The 22017-nt window shown below is 38.6% G+C and overlaps 2 protein-coding genes across 2 annotated transcripts in view; both read left to right on the forward strand.

Annotated features, from left to right (window-relative positions):
• LOC127652901 (gastrula zinc finger protein XlCGF7.1-like) lies at positions 1-5648 on the forward strand. The gene is made up of 2 exons (XM_052139346.1): positions 1-317; positions 545-5648. Exons 1-2 carry the CDS (start codon positions 236-238, stop codon positions 1429-1431), a joined length of 969 nt encoding a protein of 322 aa, XP_051995306.1. The 5' UTR covers positions 1-235; the 3' UTR covers positions 1432-5648.
• A 2148-nt stretch (positions 5649-7796) lies between these two features.
• The window catches only part of LOC127652895 (gastrula zinc finger protein XlCGF8.2DB-like), a 228421-nt gene continuing 214200 nt past the window's right edge, over positions 7797-22017 (forward strand). The window contains exon 1 of the mRNA XM_052139336.1: positions 7797-8004. Coding sequence (XP_051995296.1) covers positions 7923-8004 — 82 coding nt within the window. The 5' untranslated portion in view covers positions 7797-7922. The remainder of the gene's footprint in view (positions 8005-22017) is intronic.

Consider the following 22017-nt stretch of genomic DNA (forward strand, 5'->3'; position numbering starts at 1 on the left):
TACTGCATTGGCGATATCAAGTGGAAATTCCCCGTGTCTATTTTCTCTAAAGATACTATTCATTAACCATCGCGGTCCGAATATTGAGAGCGTAGTAGAAGTATGCGAATTGAAATTCAGGATATTGAAGGACGCTAATATTCTCATCATCCAACACAACGCATCCACACGCTTCCAAATACACAGTAATAACTTAAGGTTCATCAACTGAAATCTGTGTGACACTGTTGTAAAGATGTTTATTAAAGAGGAGAGTGAAGACATGGATTATCCAGAAACATGCAGAATTAAAACAGAACACACTGAGGAACAAACAGGTTCATGTTCATTCTAGATTGTTTATTATGGAGTACAGAAACAGAAATAACCTTGTCAAGCAAATGTATCTACATGATTATAAACTTGAATTACAAACGTTTATGTGATTTCTTTTAAATTTACATGACCAATAAATCTTGAAACTTTTGTACATCACAAAAAAATATTATATTTCATATTTTCCCCTCTTGAAATGAGTCTTGACAGTTTGATATCTTCATTTTAGTGTTGGAATTCAAAGAGGAATATCAAGAACCAAATGAAGTGGAGGAGGAGCATCCATATCCTCATCATGTCATAACTGGAGAAACATCATTTAGTGGCTCTCAAACAAGAAAGAAGAGTTCCTCGCAAAAAAGAACTAAAAGAACCTACACCTGCCCTCAATGTGGAAAGACATTTACGCGTAAAGGGAATCTTTTGGTCCACATAAGTCTTCACGATGGCAAGAGCCCGTTCACTTGCCCTCAATGTGGAAAGATTTTCTCACAGAAAGGAAGTCTTCAGAGACACATACGAATTCACACCGGAGAGAAGCCATACACATGCATTCAGTGTGGAAACAGTTTCACAGATGCAGGAAGTCTTAAGAGACACATAAAACTGCACACCGGAGAAAAGCCTTTCACGTGTCTTCAGTGTGGGAAGAGTTTCATACAGGCAGTAGGTCTGAAAAACCATGTGTGTCCTCAATCTGATAGAAGGTTATGGAACTGTGATCATTGTGGTAGAAATTATACTTCTGCAGTATACCTAAAAAGACACCAGAAACGTCATGCAAATGAGAGCAACACACAAGAGCAGCAGGAAGAACATATTGGTGCGAGAGCACATGTGTGCTCTGATTGTGGGAAGGCCTTTACTAAAAGCAGTGACTTGGGACGGCACCAAAGAATCCATACTGGAGAAAAACCGTACATGTGCTCACTTTGTGGAAAGTGTTTTTCTCAGTCAGGAACCCTGAAGGCACATCAGAGAGTGCACACTGGAGAGAGGCCATACCACTGCATTTCATGTCGAAAGACTTTCAACCAACCAAGTTCTCTGCTGTCACATAGAAGGAAGCATTGTCCAGTGTGGCTTGGTATGGCTACAATGCATTATCTGCAGTGATGAATCAAATGTTCTATGTAATCAGCATAGGAATAAGAACATTTGTTAAAAAAAAAAAAAAAAGTTTAGGGGAGGTTAAAGTATAAACCAAAGACAGGTAACTTGACTGGTAAAAATGTCCGTCAAGCATATGTTTGCAGTGAAAAGCAATTGAAGAACAGTTCTGGCCATGTTTAAAACACTGTGAAGTTGAAAGGTGTTTAATGTGGAAAAGCGTGTCTCGATCCTTGCGTTCTGTTCCATTCGGTTGCACTCCATCTAACTTCCAGTTTGAACAGCACCACTGGGCTCAGGTATGTGCAGTTATCACATTGAGGTACAAACTAATCTGCAATTGCAACTTCACAACATTGTTCAAAGAATACCACTACAATCTGGGAAGCTGGTGTCCAGCAATAATTAACACAGACCTCGAAGCATTTATTTTGTTGTTTTCATTTTTACTTAAGATTTCACAATATAAACTGGTAAAGTTGGGTAAAAGTTGTTGGGCTTACAACCCCAATTCCGAAAAAGTTGGGACAGTATGAAAAAGGCTAATAAAAACAAAAATGAGTGATTTGTAAATTATACAAATAATTTTGCTATATTGAAAGCTCTACCACTACACATTATATGATGTTTACCCTGTGAATTTCATTGTTTTTTCTATACATTTTCAATTAATTTCAATGTAATTTCAAATAAAATGATTGCAACCACTCTGAAACATCACTATTTCTTCTAATAACACCTATTAAGCATTTGGGCACTGAAGACACAAGTTTGTTAAGTTTAGAAAGTGCAATTTTCCCACATTCATCCATTATGTAGATCTTCAGCTGCACAATATTATGGGGTCTTCGTTACCATATGGTGTGCTTCATAATGTGCCACACACTCTCAATTAGAGACAGGTCAGGACTGCCGGCAGGCCAATCTAGCACCCATACACTCTGCTTACACAGCCATGCACATGTAATCTGGGCAGTATGTGGTTTGAAGTTTGCAGAGACATCCCTTGAAAGGACGTGCTGGATGGCAGTATATGTTGCTCCAAAAGTTGTACATTTCTGTCTGCATTCATGGTGTTCTCACAGATTTGTGAGTTACTCATACATGGGTTCTGACACACCCCTGGCCCATACAAACACTGGCTTTTGGACCTGATGCTAATAATAGCTTGGATGGTTTTCACTTTTTCGTCTTTGGGCCGGATAACATGACGGCTGTGTTTTTCAAAAACTTTTTGAAATGTGGACTCGTCGGACCAAAAAACATGATTCCATTGTCCTACTTTCCATCTAAGATGAGGCCAAGCCCAGAGAAGTCTGCAGCACTTCTGGACAGTGTTTATGTACAGTTGAAGTCAGAAGTTTACATACACTTAGGTTGAAGTAATTAAAATTCATTTTTTAACCACTCCACATATTTCATAATTAGCTTCAGATCTGCTAATTGGAGTCAATTGCAGGTGTACCTGTGGATGTATTTTAAGGCCTACCTTCAAACTTAGTGCCTCTTTGCTTGACATTTTGGGAAAATCAAAAGAAGTCTGCCAAGACCTCAGAAAATATATTGTGAACCTCCACAAGTTTCCAAATGCCTGAAGGTACCACGTTCATCTGTACGAACAATAATACACAAGTATATACACCATGGGACCACGCAGTATGATTACCGCACAGGAAGGAGATGCAGTCTGTCTCCTAGAGATGAACATAGTTTGATGCGAAAAGTGCAAATCAATCCCAGAACAACAACAAAGGACCTTGTGAAGATGTTTGATGAAACAGGTAGACAAGTATCTATATCCACAGTAAAAAGATTCCTATATCGACATAACCTGACAGGCTGCTCAGAAAGGAAGAACCACTGCTCAAAAAGTGCCAGACTACAGTTTGCAAGTGCACATGGGGACAAATATCTTACTTTTTGGAGAAATGTCCTCTTGTCTGATGAAACAAATATAGAACTGTTTAGCCATAATGGCCATCGTTATGTTTGGAGGAAAAAGGGTGAGACTTGCAAGCCGAAGAACATCATCCCAACTGTGCCATGGGGGTGGCAGCATCATGTTGTGGAGGTGCTTTGCTGCAGGAGGGACTGGTGCACTTCACAAAATAGATGGCATCATGAGGAAGGAGAAATATGTGGATATATTGAAGCAACATCTCAAGACCTCAACCAGGAAGTTAAAGCTCGGTTGCAAATGGGTCTCCCAAATGGACAATGACCCCAAGCATACCTCCAAAGTTGTTGCAAAATGGCTTAAGGACAACAAAGTCAAGGTATTGGAGTGGCCATCACAAAGCCCTGACCTCAGTCCAATAGAAAATTTGTGGGCAGAACTGAAAAAGCGTGTGCGAGCAAGGAGGCCTACACACCTGACTCAGTTACACCAGTTCTGTCTGGAGGAATGGACCAAAATTCCAGCAACTTATTGTGAGAATCTTGGAAAAGGCAACACAAAATGTCTGAGCCAAGTTAAACATTTAAAGTGTGTGTAAACTTCTGAACCACTGGGAATATGATGAAAGAAATAATAGCTGAAATAAATAATTCTCCCTACTATTATTCAGAAATAGTGATACTAACCCACTTAAAACAGGTTTTTTAATGATTATTAAAATTGAGTTTAAATGTATTTGGCTAAGGTGTATGTAAACTTCTGACCAACTGTAGGGCTTCTGCTTTACATAATAAAGTTTTAACTTGCATATGTGGATGCACCGGTGAATGGTGTTGACTAATAAATGGTTACTAAAATAATCCCAAACCCATGTTCATGATATCCATTACAGATGAATGAGGTTTTTTTAAGATGTCTGAGGGATTAAAGATCACACATATTCAGAAGGGGTTTTTCGTCTTGCCCCTTACGCACCGAGATTTGACCAGATTACTTGAATCGTTTAACTATATTGTGCACTGTAGAGGGTGAAATGCCCCAAATCCTTCCTATTTGTCTTTGGGGAACATTGTTCTCAAAGTGCTGGATTATTTGCTGAAGCATCTGTTGGCAAATTGACAAATCTCGAATGATCCTTGCTCTTGAAGGACTAGGCTGTTTTTGGAGGATCCTTACATACTATGACACAATTGCCTCACCTGATTAACATACTGTTTAACATTTCGTATTGCCTTGTTATTTTAACTCATCAAATTGTTATTAGTCTTAAATTGCCCATCTCAACTTTTTTGGAGCGTGTTGCAATCATCTGATTTGAAATGACTATATTAAAAAAACAATAACTTTTACAAGGTCATCATATTACGTGTAGTAGTTCAGGTGAGTTCAGGTTCAAGGTGAATATAATTTATAAATCACTCCTTTTTGTTTTTATTAGCATTTTGCATACTGTCCCAACTCTTTTGGAATTAGGGTTGTACATACCCTAAACCGACAGACGATGTCTCAGGAATGTGATTGGCTCTTTTAACTGTAAGGCGGGACTACAATTCTTAGAGCCGCCATATTTAGCTTTATGATTTCTCTTATTCATATTCATAAGAATACCAGTAACACGTCTCAAACTATACTGTCTCTGTACAAGCTTAAAAGCCTAGGGAATGTTGTTGCCCACAATTTGTGTTAATACTTTTATGATTTAGAGGAACACTAGTACTGAGACAGCAGTGACAACGTAAATTGTTATTTTTGTTGAATGTTGATAAAAATATGTGTTGCCAAAAAAGGTTTATTATTCCATTCTTCCTATTGTGTATTTTGGCATGAGGTTTCTTAAGTTTGCATTGGGTATATTAATGACAAATGTAATTTGTTGTATTTATTAGAGAGGCTAATCTGTATTGTATCTTCTGCTGACTGTACATGCAATGACAGAAATAAAAATGATCAAAACATTGTAATATGTGATATAATGAGCTAAGCGAAGTTTATGTCATTTAAAATACATTTTAAGATTTTTAACATTGCATCATCATCCTCTAGTAATCAGTCTTCCTCGTTCACAGATCCCTGAGCTGTCTGGATTCAATAATTTAAGATTTGACAACCTTAGATTGTTCCATTTTTTGAAGTATATATTGGAGTTGTCATCATAGAAACATGTCCTACCTTTCGTGAACAGGGAAATATCCTGGTGTGGAATTGTCCATTTGTGTCAATATTTTATTGGGCCCAACTCTTCACGTGTAATGATTTGTAATTGTGACTGATGTTACTATTATTAAAACATTGGTGGGGATTTGGGAGTCAAAATAATGTATTCATACTATTTAAAGTGAATAAACACATTAAATCTCTCTCTCTCTCTCTCTCTCTCTCTCTCTCTCTCTCTCTCTCTCTATATATATATATACACACACACACACACTACCTGTCAAAAGCTTTGAAACTTGACTGAAATGTTTCTTGTGATCTTAAAAATATTTGTATTTGAATGCATTTGCTTAAATGTTTGAAATTTGTTTTGTAGACAAAAATATAATTGTGCCACCATATTAATTTATTTCATTATAAAGCTACAATTTAATTTAAAAATAAGTTTTTGAAATTGATGTCTTGGACCAAATAATAAAGAAAAGCAGCCACTAAGAGCCCAACATAGATATTAACTCTTTCAATACTGTTTAAAAAGCATCTCAGGGTGATACCTCAAGAAATTGTTTGAGAAAATGTTAAGAGTACATGTCTGCAGATTCTAGGCAAAGGGTGACTACTATGAAGATGATCAAATATATCTGAGTGTGTTTATGTCATTTTGTTTTCAGTATAATGTGGTGTTTGGATTAAAGTCAGTTTAATGTGCATCTGGCTCCAGCTTCCTCCTTTCCTGACTGAACAGAGGTATTTCACAGTGTGCTACAATGAAAAGCAAGAAAATTTCTGTTCACAGCGAGCTCATACCGATTAACACAAAAAGTCATTTTGACTCATCCCTCCTCTCGATGTTACATGAGGAACTTACAATGGAAGTCCCAGCTAACATATGGCCAGCGGGCCAGTAGCAGTCCGCCGGCGGCAAAATCGGTGTCCCACTGATGGCGGCATCGTTGCATGGTTCCCATTATGGGGACATTCTAAAACGCTTAACGTGAAAAACGCTTAACGTGGCTTACTGCACTAAGACAGTGATATTAAAAGACCAAACTCAGTACACATCATATTAATAAATATGATTATATGTTTATATAATATTTATAAATATAATATATATATATATATATATATATATATATATATATATATATATATATATATATATATGTGGAATAATATAATATATATTTTATAGTATATTAGTACAGTAGCGTTTTTCACGTTAAGCGTTTTCTTATAACGGTTTTCTATGGGAGGAAAATGCTTAACGTGTAATTAAACGCGTTGCGTTCATATTTTGGACTCATCTTATTTTTTTATACATAGTATGGTTTATTAATATGATGTGTACTGAGTTTGGTCTTTTAATATCACTGTCTTAGTACAGTAAGCCACGTTAAGCGTTTTCTTATAACGGTTTTCTATGGGAAGAAAATGCTTAACGTGTAATTAAACGCGTTGCGTTCATATTTTGGACTCATCTTACTTTTTTATACATAGTATGGTTTATTAATATGATGTATACTGAGTTTGGTCTTTTAATATCACTGTCTGAGTGGGCAGTAAGCCACGTTAAGCGTTTTTCACGTTAAGCGTTTTAGAATGTCCCATAGGGCCTATTATGTCTTTCCAATGCAAGGTTCTTCATCTCCTTTTTCTTCTTCGGCTCACATCCATTTGCATTCTTATCTAATTTTGTGTTAAAATATATTATTTTTGTCAATCCAATCAAATAATGGGTTAAGAAGAAGATAAATGGTGTAGTGTTTAACTTTAAACATTTAACTTAAAGGAACAAGCTATTGAGAGTCACTTCAATTAGATAAAAGTGGCGGTGTAGCACTTCAGAAACGATTATAATGACATTTTACATGTTATTCTTCCAATTGTGCCTTACTGTAATAAATATGTATTCTAATAAGTATTCTTGTATTCTGAATGCGTTATTTTTTTTTTTATGTATTTGGAATATCTAACTGAGTACATTTTAGAGAGAATATACAGGATTCAGCACAGAATACTTTACAGGTGTTCAGGGAATTGTAGTTTTAGTTACTATTTAGTGGAGAAAATGTAATGAAATGTGCGTTTTACCCCCGGTGGCCACGCTCACAATGTAGCATTGTTTTGTTCTCGTTTGTTAAGATAATTTTTTTTAATTATTATTATTTTTACATATCTGGTCTTTGCTTTCAATAGGTGGCGATAATGCGCTATATTAGTTTCAGAGTCATATAAACAAGAAGAAGATTATTCCCCGCTCTGAATAAGAATGAATGCGTCAATTTCAGTTCTTTTATTTACAGTGAAAACAACACGTTTTATTGTAGATTTTAAACGCTGTTCCAGTGTTTATTTTCAAGTAGAAAGCGGGACAATTGCGAGTTGTCTGTAAATCAGCAAAACTTCAGGAAACAAGTGAAATCTGTGAGACACTGTTGTAAAGATGTTTATTAAAGAGGAGAGTGAAGATATGGATTATCCAGAAACGTGCAGAATTAAAACAGAACACACTGAGGAACAAACAGGTTTGTGATCATTCTTTACATTCAGACAGTTTAACAGATTTAATGTATGTTGTAAAAAACCATGAGTGGAAAAATAACCTTGTTAAACAAAGACACGCAATTTCTAACTACTGATTCTACATAATTGAATAATGACAAATCAAATAACAGAATCTCAGTCAGAGATTCACCGAAAGGTATAGTGTAATCAACACTGGCGGTCAAAAGTCTGGAATAATGTTCAGATTTTGCTGTTTCGGAAGGAAATGGGTACTTTAATTCACCAAAGTGGCTTTCAACTGATCACAAAGTATAGTCAGGACATTACTGATGTAAAAAACACCATCTCTATTTGAAAAAGTCATTTTTGATCAAATCTAGACAGCAGTCATCACTCCAACACCTTATCTTTGAGGAATCATGATAAATTGATTATTTGATACTAGAAAATCACTTGCCATTATATCAAACACAGTTAAAAGCTGTTTGGTTCATTAAATGAAGCTTAACGCTGTCTTTGTGTTTGTTTTTGAGTTGCCACAGTATGCAATAGACTGGCATGTCTTAAGGTCAATATTAGGTCAGAAATGGCAAAAAAAAAAAAAGAAACAGCTTTCTCTAGAAACTCGTAACTCAGTCATTGTTTTGAGGAATGAAGGATATACAATGCTTGAAAATGCCAAAAACTGAAGATTTCATACAAAGATGTAACTACAGTCTTCAAAGACAAAGCACAACTGACTCTAACAAGGACAGAAAGAGATGTGGAAGACTCTAGAGTTTGAGAAATAGACGCCTCACATGTCCTCAGCTGACAGCTTCATTGAATTCTACCCGCTCAACACCAGTTTCACGTACAACAGTAAAGAGAAGACTCAGGTGTGTAGGACTTATGGGAAGAATTGCAAAGAAAAATAAACTTTTGAAACAGATAATCAAAACGAAAAGGTTAGAGTGTACAAAGAAACACAGACATTGGACAACAGATAATTGGAAAAGAGTGTTATGGATCTTAACCCCATTGAGCTTTTGTGGGATCAGTTAGACTGTAAGGTGCGTGAGAAGTGCCCGACAAGACTGTCACATCTATGGCAAGTGCTACAGGAAGTGTGAGGTGAAATGTCACTAGGCACAGTATCTGGGCAAACTGACAGCTAGAATGTCAAGGATCTGCAAAGCTGTCATTGCTGCACATGGAGGATCTTTTGATGAGAACTCTTTGAAGTAGTTTAAGATATTTTTTTCAAATTGCAATTTTTCACGTTATTAATGTTCTGATAACTATACATTGTGATCAGTTGAATGCTACTTTGATGAATAAAAGTACCAATTTCTTTCCATGAGCAAAATCTGTAGATTCCAACCTTTTGGTCACCTGTGTGTGTGTGTATGTATTTTTGTATTTCTAAATATATATATATACACATACACTACAGTTCAAAAATGTGGGGTCACTTGCCTGAATTGTTTCTCATGATCTTAAAAATCTTTTGATCTGAAGGTGTATGCTTAAATGTTGTGTAGACAAAAATATAATTGTGCTAACATTTTATTTACATTTTACATTTAATGACAAAAGTAAAATGTCATTTAAAAGTTTTTTTTTTTTTAATTGTTGACTTGGACTAAATAATTAAGGAAAGCAGCATACATAGATGGGAACTCCTTCAATACTGTTTAAAAAGCATCCCAGGTTGATACCTCAAGAAATTGTTGGAGAAAATGCCATGAGTACATTTCTGCAAATTCTAGGCGTGTGGCCACTTTGAAGATGATAAAGTATAACACCGTTTTTAATTTTTGTAGTCACAACATAATTCCCATATTTCCATTTCTATTATTCCATAGTTGTGATGACTTAAAATGTGAAAAAAAAAAAAAGAAAGAATAAGTGACCCTAAACTTTTGAATGGTAGTGTGTGTGTGTGTGTGTGTGTGTATATATATACATAGATATTCTTAATATAAGGGATGTTACAATAGCAATACTATGAAATTGAATTCAGATTGAATTATTCCAGTCAGTTAGTTTACAGATTATAATAAACAGTAAAGTTGTTTTAAATGTAAGTCTAACACATGGAATTATTAGACAATAATCCCATGAACGCCTGCAATAACGAAGGGGCCTAGTGTCCCAATTCTGAGGATGGTATCTTACCTCAAGGGTCTAACTTTACATTTTCACTTAAAAATGATACCAATATTTTTTACTCTACAAATATAAATACATAACTGTTCACGATTGAACATTCACAAATGTTATATATCCTAAATGATAGAATGTCATTGAGTTTCAATTAACCTCAAAACCGTTTAAGTGGAATAAATCATACACATTGTTGTTCAGGTCTAGGTAAAGAAGAAAATAGCTTTTCAATGTGTTAAGATGAGATTTTAGTGCCACCTATGGTTAAATAAATAAATACAATTTTTTAGTGTTGGTCATCTAACCCTGGAGAGTGTCTTCCCCAGTCTTTCATTACAAAACAAATTTAAAAACGCAGCCAAATGATTATAAATTTGAATTGCAAACATCTTCCAGATTTGTTGTAGGCCTACACAGTCTTTTGAAATAAAATCAAAATATGGCCTAGCATGATTATTAAACTGCAGAAAGCTGTGATAAATAGAGCTGTTCAAGTTGTAGTCCAAAACCACCTGGAAGATATTTAGCATTTTCATATAAGCTTCTGTAAATGTTCAAGGTGCATGCTGCACATCAATTGTCATAGGTCCAATGTATGGAAGGGTGCATTTTCCTTGGTCATGGCACCTTAGCATGCCCTTCCAGAACATGGGTTACACATAATGCACTCCCAACACATTGCATCCAAATATATTAAACTGTTCACTCATGCACAGCAGCACCATAAACTATCCAACAGTAATGACATTTGAAACATTTGTGAATGGAATCAGTTACAGTTTTGCTGCTGGGTCCAATAGTGTTTTAACTTTCCCATTCTTCAATAACAGCTCCTTTGCAAAGCTTGAACCATATTGTGACTGGTTCACAAGCCATCCTCGCTGATATGAGCCGAAGGAAGAAGTGGAATAGAACAGACGTGTTTCTGATATTTGTGCTTGTACCACTCTTAAAACACAGCACACATTGCCGAAAATGCATCAAAACTATCATAGATGTCCATGTAGTGCATGTTTACATAGACCAGCAATTAAAAACAGTGCAGATGGGTGAAAGAATTTGTCCCGGACAGCTTTATACTAAAAAAAATCACGACACAGAATGGGGGTCTCCTTTTAAGAGTTAGAACTTGACATTGCGTCTTTTAAAAGCAGCTCGAGATGCATGTAAGCTGTTGAAAAACATTTAGAAAAACATTTAGGAAGGTGTCCATTGTAAATCCCCTTTGGTGAGTAGATTAATCTCCCATGAATGATGAGGCCCATCTTTCTCTTCTACACTCTCCTCTATGACTGCCAGTGGGCAGGGTCATGGGTGCATTTATTATGATCAAGGGATCATAATTGTTTTATTGGCGATAGCTAGAGACAGAAGAAGGGGGGTTGTGTGTTCTGGTGTGGGAATTACTTCTGAGACATCGTCTAAAAGACATAGTGATGGGATGAAAAATATTGATAATTTGGCAGTGACTTCTTTCCAGAACTGGGCGACAGGTGGGCATGACCAGAGTGTGTGAAAGTAATTATCTTGGGTATTGAGATTACAGTGTGTGCATTTGTTGGCGTTATTTTAAACATTTTATATTGTGTGTGTGTGTGTGTGTATATATATATATATATATATATATATATATATATATATATATATATATATGTGTGTTTTTAATGTTTATTTAGTTCTATGTTAGTATTTCTGCTTAAACTGAATGTATTAGTCAAATTTGTTTCCAGAAGTTATTATCTGTGCTGATTTTCAGGTATTTCTCCCATTGTTTAACTGGCATTTAATATGTTCTCTGTAGATATTTATAGGGTATATAGTTTAGCAAATAATCGTCGTTTCTGTTGATTTTCTTAGTGAGTGGTGGTTGTTTGGGGTAATTGTTACCAATATTAGCTTTGATAGCAATATTAATTTGTAGGTAGTAAAAATAGTCTATAGATTTGTTTTATGTTATATTTCTGTGTCAGCCCTGGACATGAGATGAAGTTGTTATATATGAAGAGATGATGTTCTTTTTGGAGATTTACCAATGATGAAATCTGGATTATGCCATACAGAAGAGAGGGAATGTGGTGCTAAAGGATAATGAGTCATTTGATCAACTTTACACCAGGCAGATAATGTTGTGCGAATGAGTGTTATTAAAATGACCATGGTGCTCATTAAGACTATTGTAATTGTAAACATGGGTTGTGAAGATGATTACCATTAATACATTTGCAGAGATACTTCCAAGCAGCACAATTAGAGTAAAATTGAAAATTGGATGCCGCTAATCCTCCAATGTCCTTGCTTTTCTGAAGTGTACTGAGACTTATTCTAGGGTTCCTGTTTTTTTAAATAAAATGTATTTACTTTGCTATATAGTGTGTTAAACCATGTTTTAGTGGGTTGTATCGGAATCATTGTAAACAGATATATTTTTGTATCATTCTAGATCTTTTCTGTCACAATTCATTCTATGAGAGAGAGTGGTAGATTCATCTAGAGTTTTAAGTCATCTACTATTGTTAGTTAATAGTTAATTTATGATTAAATTAATTTGATAGGTTGGTGGAGATGTGCATTCCTAAGTAGGTGATATTGCCAATACTAATTGGAATATTATGTAGTCCTATGTTCCTAGGTTTTTTATTTATTGGTAAGATTGTAGCTTTAGTCCAATTTATAGTGTAATCTAGTATTTTAGTAATAATTAAAGATGCACTCAGTAACTTTTGTCTTTGTGTCATCTTGGACTTACAGTGACACCTAGTGGCTTGAATGCAGCATCATTTAAATCAATAGTTTTCAGTTTCAGATGCCATTGTATAAATGTAGTATTCAGAGTGCTGTTTCGAGGACAACACCACCGCCCTCACGGAGAGAGCATTCGCGGCTGACGCTACAGAGGTTGGTTCACTCTCCGTCTCTGTTGTGGATGTAACCCGATCCTTCCGACGGGTGAACATCTGTAAAGCCGCGGGTCCAGACGGCATTCCGGGCCGCGTCATCAGAGCGTGTGCGAATCAACTGGCTGGTGTTTTTACGGACATTTTCAATCTGTCCCTCTCCCTGTCTGTAGTCCCCACATGCTTCAAAACATCAACCATTGTGCCTGTACCGAAGCAAGCCACAATCACTTGCTTAAATGATTGGCGTCCTGTTGCTCTGACCCCCATCATCAGCAAATGCTTTGAGAGGTTAATCAGAGATTACATCTGCTCTGTTCTGCCCCCCTCTTTAGACCCATTGCAGTTTGCCTACCGCAACAACCGCTCCACTGATGATGTCATTGCATCTACGCTACACACTGCTCTCTCCCATCTGGAAAAAAGGAACACATATGTGAGAATGCTGTTTGTAGACTACATCTCAGCATTCAACACCATAGTGCCCTCCAAGCTTGATATGAAACTCCGGGCTCTGGGCTTAAACGGCTCGCTGTGCAGCTGGATCCTGGATTTCCTGTCAGGCAGACGTCAGGTGGTTAGAATGGGCAGCAACACCTCCTCATCACTGACCCTCAACACTGGAGCCCCACAGGGCTGTGTTCTTAGCCCTCTCCTGTATTCCCTATACACGCATGACTGTGTGGCAACACATAGCTCCAATGCCATCATTAAGTTTGCTGAGGATACGACGGTGGTAGGTCTGATCACTGACAATGATGACTGAGCCTACAGAGAGGAGGTGCACACTCTGACACGCTGGTGTCAGGAGCACAACCTCTCCCTCAATGTCAGTAAAACCAAGGAGCTTGTGGTGGATTTCAGGAGGAAAGACGGAGAACACAGCCCCATCACCATCAATGGAGCACCGGTGGAGAGAGTCAGCAGTTTCAAGTTCCTCGGTGTCCACATCACTGAAGAACTCACATGGTCCGTCCACACTGAGGCCGTTGTGAAGAAGGCTCACCAGTGTCTCTTCTTCCTGAGACGGCTGAGGAAGTTTGGAATGAACCAACACATCCTCACACGGTTCTACACCAGCACTGTAGAGAGCATCCTGACTGGCTGCATCACTGCCTGGTATGGCAATAGCACCGCGCACAACTGCAAAGCCCTGCAAAGGGTGGTGCGAACTGCCAGGAACATCATCGGAGGTGAGCTTCCCTCCCTCCAGGACATATACACTAGGCGGTGTGTGAAAAAAGTTCGGAGGATCATCAGCGACTCCAGCCACCCGAGTCATGGGCTGTTCTCACTGCTACCATCAGGCAGGCGGTATCGCAGCATCAAGACCCGCACCAGCCGACTCCATGACAGCTTCTTCCCCCAAGCAGTCAGACTGTTGAACACTTGATCTATCAGGATCAATAATTAGCACTGCACTTTATTCATCTATAATTTCACACTGGACTGTCAACATATTCTCCTCAATATACTACTTCATATATATATATATATATTTCATATACTCCTACTTATTGTATTGTATATTGTGTATTCTATATTGTATGTATTGTTTACTGTACATTGTATATAATTATTGTGTTGTGTCAGTATGTGTACATTTCATTTGTAAATTGTTTTGTGTATGTTGTTTATTGTAATTGGTATATGTCTCGTCACTGTCATGACTGCTATGTTGCTCGGAACTGCACACAAGAATTTCACCTACTGTTGCACTTGTGTACATGGTAGGGTGACAATAAAGTGATTTGATTTGATTTAATCATATCGCAATCGCAATGTCAGCCTGTGCGATTATATGACGGCAAAATGCTGCAATTTTATTAAATAAATAAGTGCATGTGTGGAGGTGACAGCCCATTCTCTCTGAGAGCTGTTTGCCTATTTTGTACACCGCTAATAAAAAGATGACCAGTCAGTCTCAGTTTAGGGAGTGGCACGTGTGGTCATGTGAGTTTCTGGTGTTCAGCGTGGAAAGCAGGTGAAGGTGGACGCCGAGCAGACTGACTCTGAACTGGTGGCCAGAAAAAATAACACAGAAACACAGATCACAGCTTGGTGATATGTCTTTATTTCATCAATAATTAAAGTTCATATAATACGGGAGTGTGGCATGTAAATAAACACAAACTCCAAAACTGTCATTCTCTGTCTGTCAGAGCTGCTTCAACCAGTCGCGGAAGAGACCCAATCTGAGCGGGAGTTGAGACCGGGAGAGGCTGATGCGCACTCTAACCGTACGTTCACACCAGAGGCGGCGAGAGCGTCAAATCGACCGGAAGTCATTCATTTTCAATGACAGCCTGCGTCTCTCGGCGGCGAGAAGCGGCGCGGCGAGTCTTGGGCGGCGTGGGCGTCAGATGGAAGTTCAAGTGCAGTCAACATTATGGTAATGAGCTGTGACGCGGTTCGGCGGCAACCTATTGGAATATAGAAGTGCTCCGCTCTAGCGAAGTCGAGAACACAACCGTGTAAACTTTGGTTCTCACCAAACATTCGTTCCGAAGATAAAATGGAGAAACGAATTATTGCCGTGACAGGTTTCCCTGTAATATATGACCAAGACCACAGTTATTGTTACAAATATATTTTATTTTGATAACAAACAACTATAATTTTTATTACTTTCTGCCATCGATCGATTTCTTATTTTCACATTTTAAAGAGTTCATGAGGATATACGCTACTTGTGATCGGTCGGCAAAAGTAAATGGTCGACATGTCTGGATGTTTAAATTGTGGCCCCTTTAAATATAGTTCACAAAACAAAGCATTCTGAACAAATGTTGCCTCCTATTTCAACTACGTCAGAGCGTCCACGAGCGTCCTTGAGCGTTGAAGGCAGAGCAGCCAGAGCGAATTTTGATGCTCTCGCCGCTTCTGGTGTGAACGTACAGTAACACGGAGACGCTCGTCTCTCACCCCCGCTGTCTACAGCTCACAACATGTTGCATCATTGATGAGATCATCATGATAAGATCAATCTTATGTGAAACATAACACTAAAATGACAACAACAATAAAATGTGTGTGTGTGTGTGTGTGTGTGTGTGTGTATATACACTCACCTAAAGGATTATTAGGAACACCATACTGATACTGTGTTTGACCCCCTTTCGCCTTCAGAACTGCCTTAATTCTACGTGGCATTGATTCAACAAGGTGCTGAAAGCATTCTTTAGAAATGTTGGCCCATATTGACATGCAGTTGATGGAGATTTGTGGGATGCACATTCAGGGCACGAAGCTCCCGTTCCACCACATCCCAAAGATGCTCTACTGGGTTGAGATCTGGTGACTGTGAGGGCCATTTTAGTACAGTGAACTCATTGTCATGTTCAAGAAACCAATTTGAAATGATTCGAGCTTTGTGACATGGTGCATTATCCTGCTGGAAGTAGCCATCAGAGGATGGGTACATGGTGGCCATAAAGGGATGGACATGGTCAGAAACAATGCTCAGGCAGGCCGTGGCATTTAAACGATGCCCAATTGGCACTAAGGGGCCTAAAGTGTGCCAAGAAAACATCCCCCACACCATTACACCACCACCACCAGCCTGCACAGTGGTAACAAGGCATGATGTATCCATGTTCTCATTCTGTTTACACCAAATTCTGACTCTACCATCTGAATGTCTCAACAGAAATCGAGACTCATCAGACCAGGCAACATTTTTCCAGTCTTCAACTGTCCAATTTTGGTGAGCTCTTGCAAATAGTAGCCTCTTTTTCCTATTTGTAGTGGAGATGAGTGGTTAGCAAAGTGGGATTTCAGAAAATGATCCACACACTGGACAAGAGGTACCAGTGATAAGTAGAACTTTTTAGAAAGAGGATTTGGAAATACCAGTTGGTCATTTAAAAAAAAAAAACACACACACAACAGCAACAACAACAAGAAACCAATTTGAAATGATTCGAGCTTTGTGACATGGTGCATTATCCTGCTGGAAGTAGCCATCAGAGGATGGGTACATGGTGGCCATAAAGGGATGGACATGGTCAGAAACAATGCTCAGGCAGGCCGTGGCATTTAAACGATGCCCAATTGGCACTAAGGGGCCTAAAGTGTGCCAAGAAAACATCCCCCACACCATTACACCACCACCACCAGCCTGCACAGTGGTAACAAGGCATGATGTATCCATGTTCTCATTCTGTTTACACCAAATTCTGACTCTACCATCTGAATGTCTCAACAGAAATCGAGACTCATCAGACCAGGCAACATTTTTCCAGTCTTCAACTGTCCAATTTTGGTGAGCTCTTGCAAATAGTAGCCTCTTTTTCCTATTTGTAGTGGAGATGAGTGGTATCCGGTGGGGTCTTCTGCTGTTGTAGCCCATCCGCCTCAAGGTTGTGCGTGTTGTGGCTTCACAAATGCTTTGCTGCATACCTCGGTTGTAACGAGTGGTTATTTCAGGCAAAGTTGCTCTTCTATCAGCTTGAATCAGTCGGCCCATTCTCCTCTGACCTCTAGCATCAACAAGGCATTTTCGCCCACAGGACTGCCGCATACTGGATGTTTTTCCCTTTTCACACCATTCTTTGTAAACCCTAGAAATGGTTGTGCGTGAAAATCCCAGCAGATTGTGAAATACTCAGACCAGCCCGTCTGGCACCAACAACCATGCCACGCTCAAAATTGCATAAATCACCTTTCTTTCCCATTCTGACATTCAGTTTGGAGTTCAGGAGATTGTCTTGACCAGGACCACACCCCTAAATGCATTGAAGCAACTGCCATGTGATTGGTTGATTAGATAATTGCATTAATGAGAAATTGAACAGGTGTTCCTAATAATCCTTTAGGTGAGTGTGTGTATATATATATTGGTTATATTAGACAAGATTGACAAATGCTTATCAATAATACTCTTATGGCTAAAATGTTTACAGTGTTCAGTGGCTGAAATGTCAATATGACTAAATGTTACTAAAATATAACTAAAATGTCAACAGTTTTTATTGACTAAAACTACATTAAAAAGCCATAGTAAACAAAACAAAGCACAATTACAGATGTGTTTGCGAGTGTCACGCCATATGACAAGTCTTCACAGAGATGTAAAGAGACATGATGCACCGTTAGCAAAGTGGGATTTCAGAAAATGATCCACACACTGGACAAGAGGTACCAGTGATAAGTAGAACTTTTTAGAAAGAGGATTTGGAAATACCAGTTGGTCATTTAAAAAAAAAAAACACACACACAACAGCAACAACAACAACAGTTTTAGTGGTTTGAGTGAACCACACTTTTATATCCAGTTTCCTTTTCAAAAGAGTTTATAGAAAGTACATGTTTCATCCTGATAAAATGTCCCTGTTTGTTTGGACAATCTTATTTTCAAGAACATTTTTATGTTCTTATTTATTGTTCTATTTTATTCAGGTGTAATATTGAGAAAATAAGAAGTTTGCAGTAATGCTAAGATGTTATTATTTAATTTTGTAAAAATATTTTAATTTGAAAACACTGCATTATATGTTGTTGTTGCTAGTTTGTATGTTTGAGTTGAGAAATACACATTTCAGCATTATCAGAAATCTATTTGTGCATTTTCCTTGATAACCAAGCAAGTTGACTCATGATACCATTTGTTTATTATATCGCAATCGCATATTGCAATGTTAACCTCAATAATCACAATATTACTTTTTTCCCAAATCGTGCAGCCCTAGTGATAACTGAAGCCTTTGGTGTACTTTTTGATGTTCTTCCTGGTTTTGACATGATGCATGTCAGCTACATAACCCATATGTTACGTAATTGCCTTAGCCTAAAACTCATTACATCCCCTTACATCCAAGACTTTCTAGCCTGTGTCAAAAAATGTGTGAATGTGGCGCTATAGGTCATGAAAAAACTTTTAACTAGAGCTCAAAATATTCAAATGACATTAGATTAAATTAGATTAAATGGGCACATAATATCGATCGCAGCCCCCTGAATCAAATCAAAATCGTATTGCAGCAGATTTGAGGTATCGGCAAACATAGAATCACTGTCTAAGATAATCGATATTAGATTGCATCTTGATGAAACTGCTGATTTACACCCCTAGCTGTATTTCATTCTCAGTGCTGTCTTGTTTGGTGCACAACAATATCATATTAGCTGAATATCTAGCTAGGTTTACATGAAAGCTAAGTAGCCGCTAGCCAGCTAATACTTCCTAACCGGCTGATTTCGTGACTGATTTTGTTTGCTTGTTGTGTGTATTACTTTGCAGAACTGCTTGCATTTTTAGTGACAGGCACCTGATCAACTAGAACATCGAAATTCAAAGGTTTAACATCAATATCAAGGATTTTTTCTAGTTGAGCCCATTAGTGGAGTCGAATTCGACTAGTCATGGCATCATCACCGGACACGGGAGCTAGCTTGTCGTGTTCTTGAAGGAGCAAACAGCAACCAGGTCAGATGTTCCAACACACACTTTGTGGGCTAGGCATTTAGCCTACTCCTTAATGTCAAGTCAGTAAGCTGTCCGTGGCCACCATTTCACCAATCCACACCCCCATGGTAATTGTACATCCCACAACACAAATTTCATAATATCAAATTGAAAAACAATATAAAATTGCTTTCGACCTGCCCTTTCTAAACGTATAATTAATCAACATTCTGATTTCACGTTCCAATGTGCTTTAAGGCCACCACCATCGTCCCCATGCCAAAGAAGTCTTCAGTGTCCTGCCTCAACGACTTCCGTCCCAGCTGCCCCCCTCACTAGACCCACTGCAGTTTGCATATCGTCCAAACCATTCAACAGACAATGCCATTGCCACCACCCTCCATCTGGCCCTCACCCACCTAGATAAAAAGGACTCATACGTTCGAATGCTGTTCATAGACTTCAGCTCTGCATTCAACACAATCATTCTTCAGCACCTGATTGGAAAACTGAACCTGCAGAGCCTGGTCTTCTCTCTCTACAACTGGATCCTGGACTTCTTGACGGGGAGACCTCAGTCAGTCCAGATCGGGGACAGCATCTCCACCACCACCACCACACTGAGCACTGGGGCCCACCAGGGCTGTGTGCTCAGTCCACTGCTGTTCACTCTGCTGACTCACGACTGTACAGCAATGCACAGCACAAACCACATCATTAAGTTCACCGATGACACGATCGTGGTGGGTCTCATCAGCAAGAACAACGAGTCAGCATACAGAGAGGAGGTGCAGCGACTAACGGACTGGTGCATAGCCAACAACCTGTCTCGGAATGTGGACAAAACAAAAGAGATGGTTGTTGACTTTAGGAGAGCACAGAGTGACCGCTCTCCGCTGAATATCACCGGCTCCTCTGTGGAGATCGTCAAGAGCACCAAATTCCTTGGTGTTCACCTGGCGGAGAATCTCACCTGGTCCCTCAACACCAGCTCTATTACCAAGAAAGCCCAGCAGCGTCTCTACTTTCTTCGAAGGCTGAGGAAAGCACATCTCCCACCCCCATCCTCACTACATTCTAAAGAAGGACTATTGAGAGCATCCTGAGCAACTGCATCACTGCCTGTTTTGGGACTTGCACCGTTTCGGACCGCAAAGCCCTGCAGAGGATAGTGAGGACAGCTGAGAAGATCATCGGGGTCTCTCTTCCCTCCATCAAAGACATTTACAAAAAACACTGCATCCGCAAAGCAACCAGCATTGTGGACGACCCCACACACCCCTCACACAAACTCTTTACCCTCCTGCCCTCTGGCAGAAGTTACAGAAGCATTCGGGCTCTCGTGGCCAGACTGTGTAACAGCTTCTTCCCCCAAGCCATCAGACTCCTCAATACTCAGAGACTGGACTGACACACACACACACGTGTCCTGTGTTGCACTTTAATTATTGCCACTTTATACCTGGCTGCTACCTCAATAACTGCTATGTCCATAGAACACTATCTCATAGTATGTTATGTTTACATTTGACATTTTTAGAAAGTGTCTTTTTGCACTACTCAGATTACAAATGTGTCTCTCACTGTGTCTATTGTCCTGTTCATTTTTAGTAATTTATTGTACTGTCCCGTACTTTTTGCACACGTTTGCACGTGCACTTTATATAGGTATGTTATTTAGTCTGAGTAGTCTCATGTGGTTCTGTGTTTGTCCTATGTTGTTTTTATGTAGCACCGTGATCCTGGAGGAACCTTGTCTCGTGTCACTGTGTACTGTGCTAACTGTATATGGATGAACGACAATAAAAACCACTTGACTTAACCTTTGAACAGATTTTTTTTGCATATAATTTAACACTTGTTGCACTGTGATAAATAAAGTGACCACTGCTAAAGTCACAATCTGATGCTGTAGAACTGCAGTACTCAGCCAAGTGTTGTGCTTTTTTGTTCTTTTAGCCTTGATATCTAATCAGCAGCAATATGAGAGTAGAAATATTTAACATATTGCAGTTGCAGCAGTTTCTATTACATTGAGGGTTACTTCTATTGTTTTTCATATTTTCTTTTCAGACTTGATGGAAATGAAAGAGAAAAATCAAGAACCAAAAGAAGTGAAAGAGGAAACTCAAGAACTGAACAAAGTAGAAGAGAAGAATTCTTTAGTAAACAAAACTCAAGCCAAACACTCCTTCACATGCCATCAGTGTGGAAATAATTTCACACAGAAAGGAAGTCTTCAGAGACACGCAAGAATTCACACTGGAGAGAAACCTTTCACATGCCATCAGTGTGGAAAGAGTTTCACACTAAAAGAAAGTCTTAAAAAGCACATAAAAATTCACACTGGAGTGAATCTCTTCACATGCCTTCAGTGTGAAAAAAGTTACACAGACAAATTAGGCCTTAAAAGACACATACAACTTCACACTGGAGAGAAACCATTCACATGCCTTCAGTGTGGGAAAAGTTTCAGACAAAAACAAAATCTTCAGAGACACATACAATTTCACACTGGAGAGAAGCCTTATACATGCCTTCAGTGTGGTAATAGTTTCATATGTAAAGGATACCTTAATGTGCAC

Source organism: Xyrauchen texanus, chromosome 12 (assembly GCF_025860055.1).
Source record: "Xyrauchen texanus isolate HMW12.3.18 chromosome 12, RBS_HiC_50CHRs, whole genome shotgun sequence".
NCBI lineage: Eukaryota > Metazoa > Chordata > Actinopteri > Cypriniformes > Catostomidae > Xyrauchen > Xyrauchen texanus.

Coding starts and splice junctions, on each gene's coding strand:
- LOC127652901 (XM_052139346.1), top strand. CDS start 236: ATGTTTATTAAAGAGGAGAGTGAAGACATGGATTATCCAGAAACATGC. Junction 318..544: donor ACACACTGAGGAACAAACAG/GTTCATGTTCAT, acceptor TCTTCATTTTAG/TGTTGGAATTCAAAGAGGAA.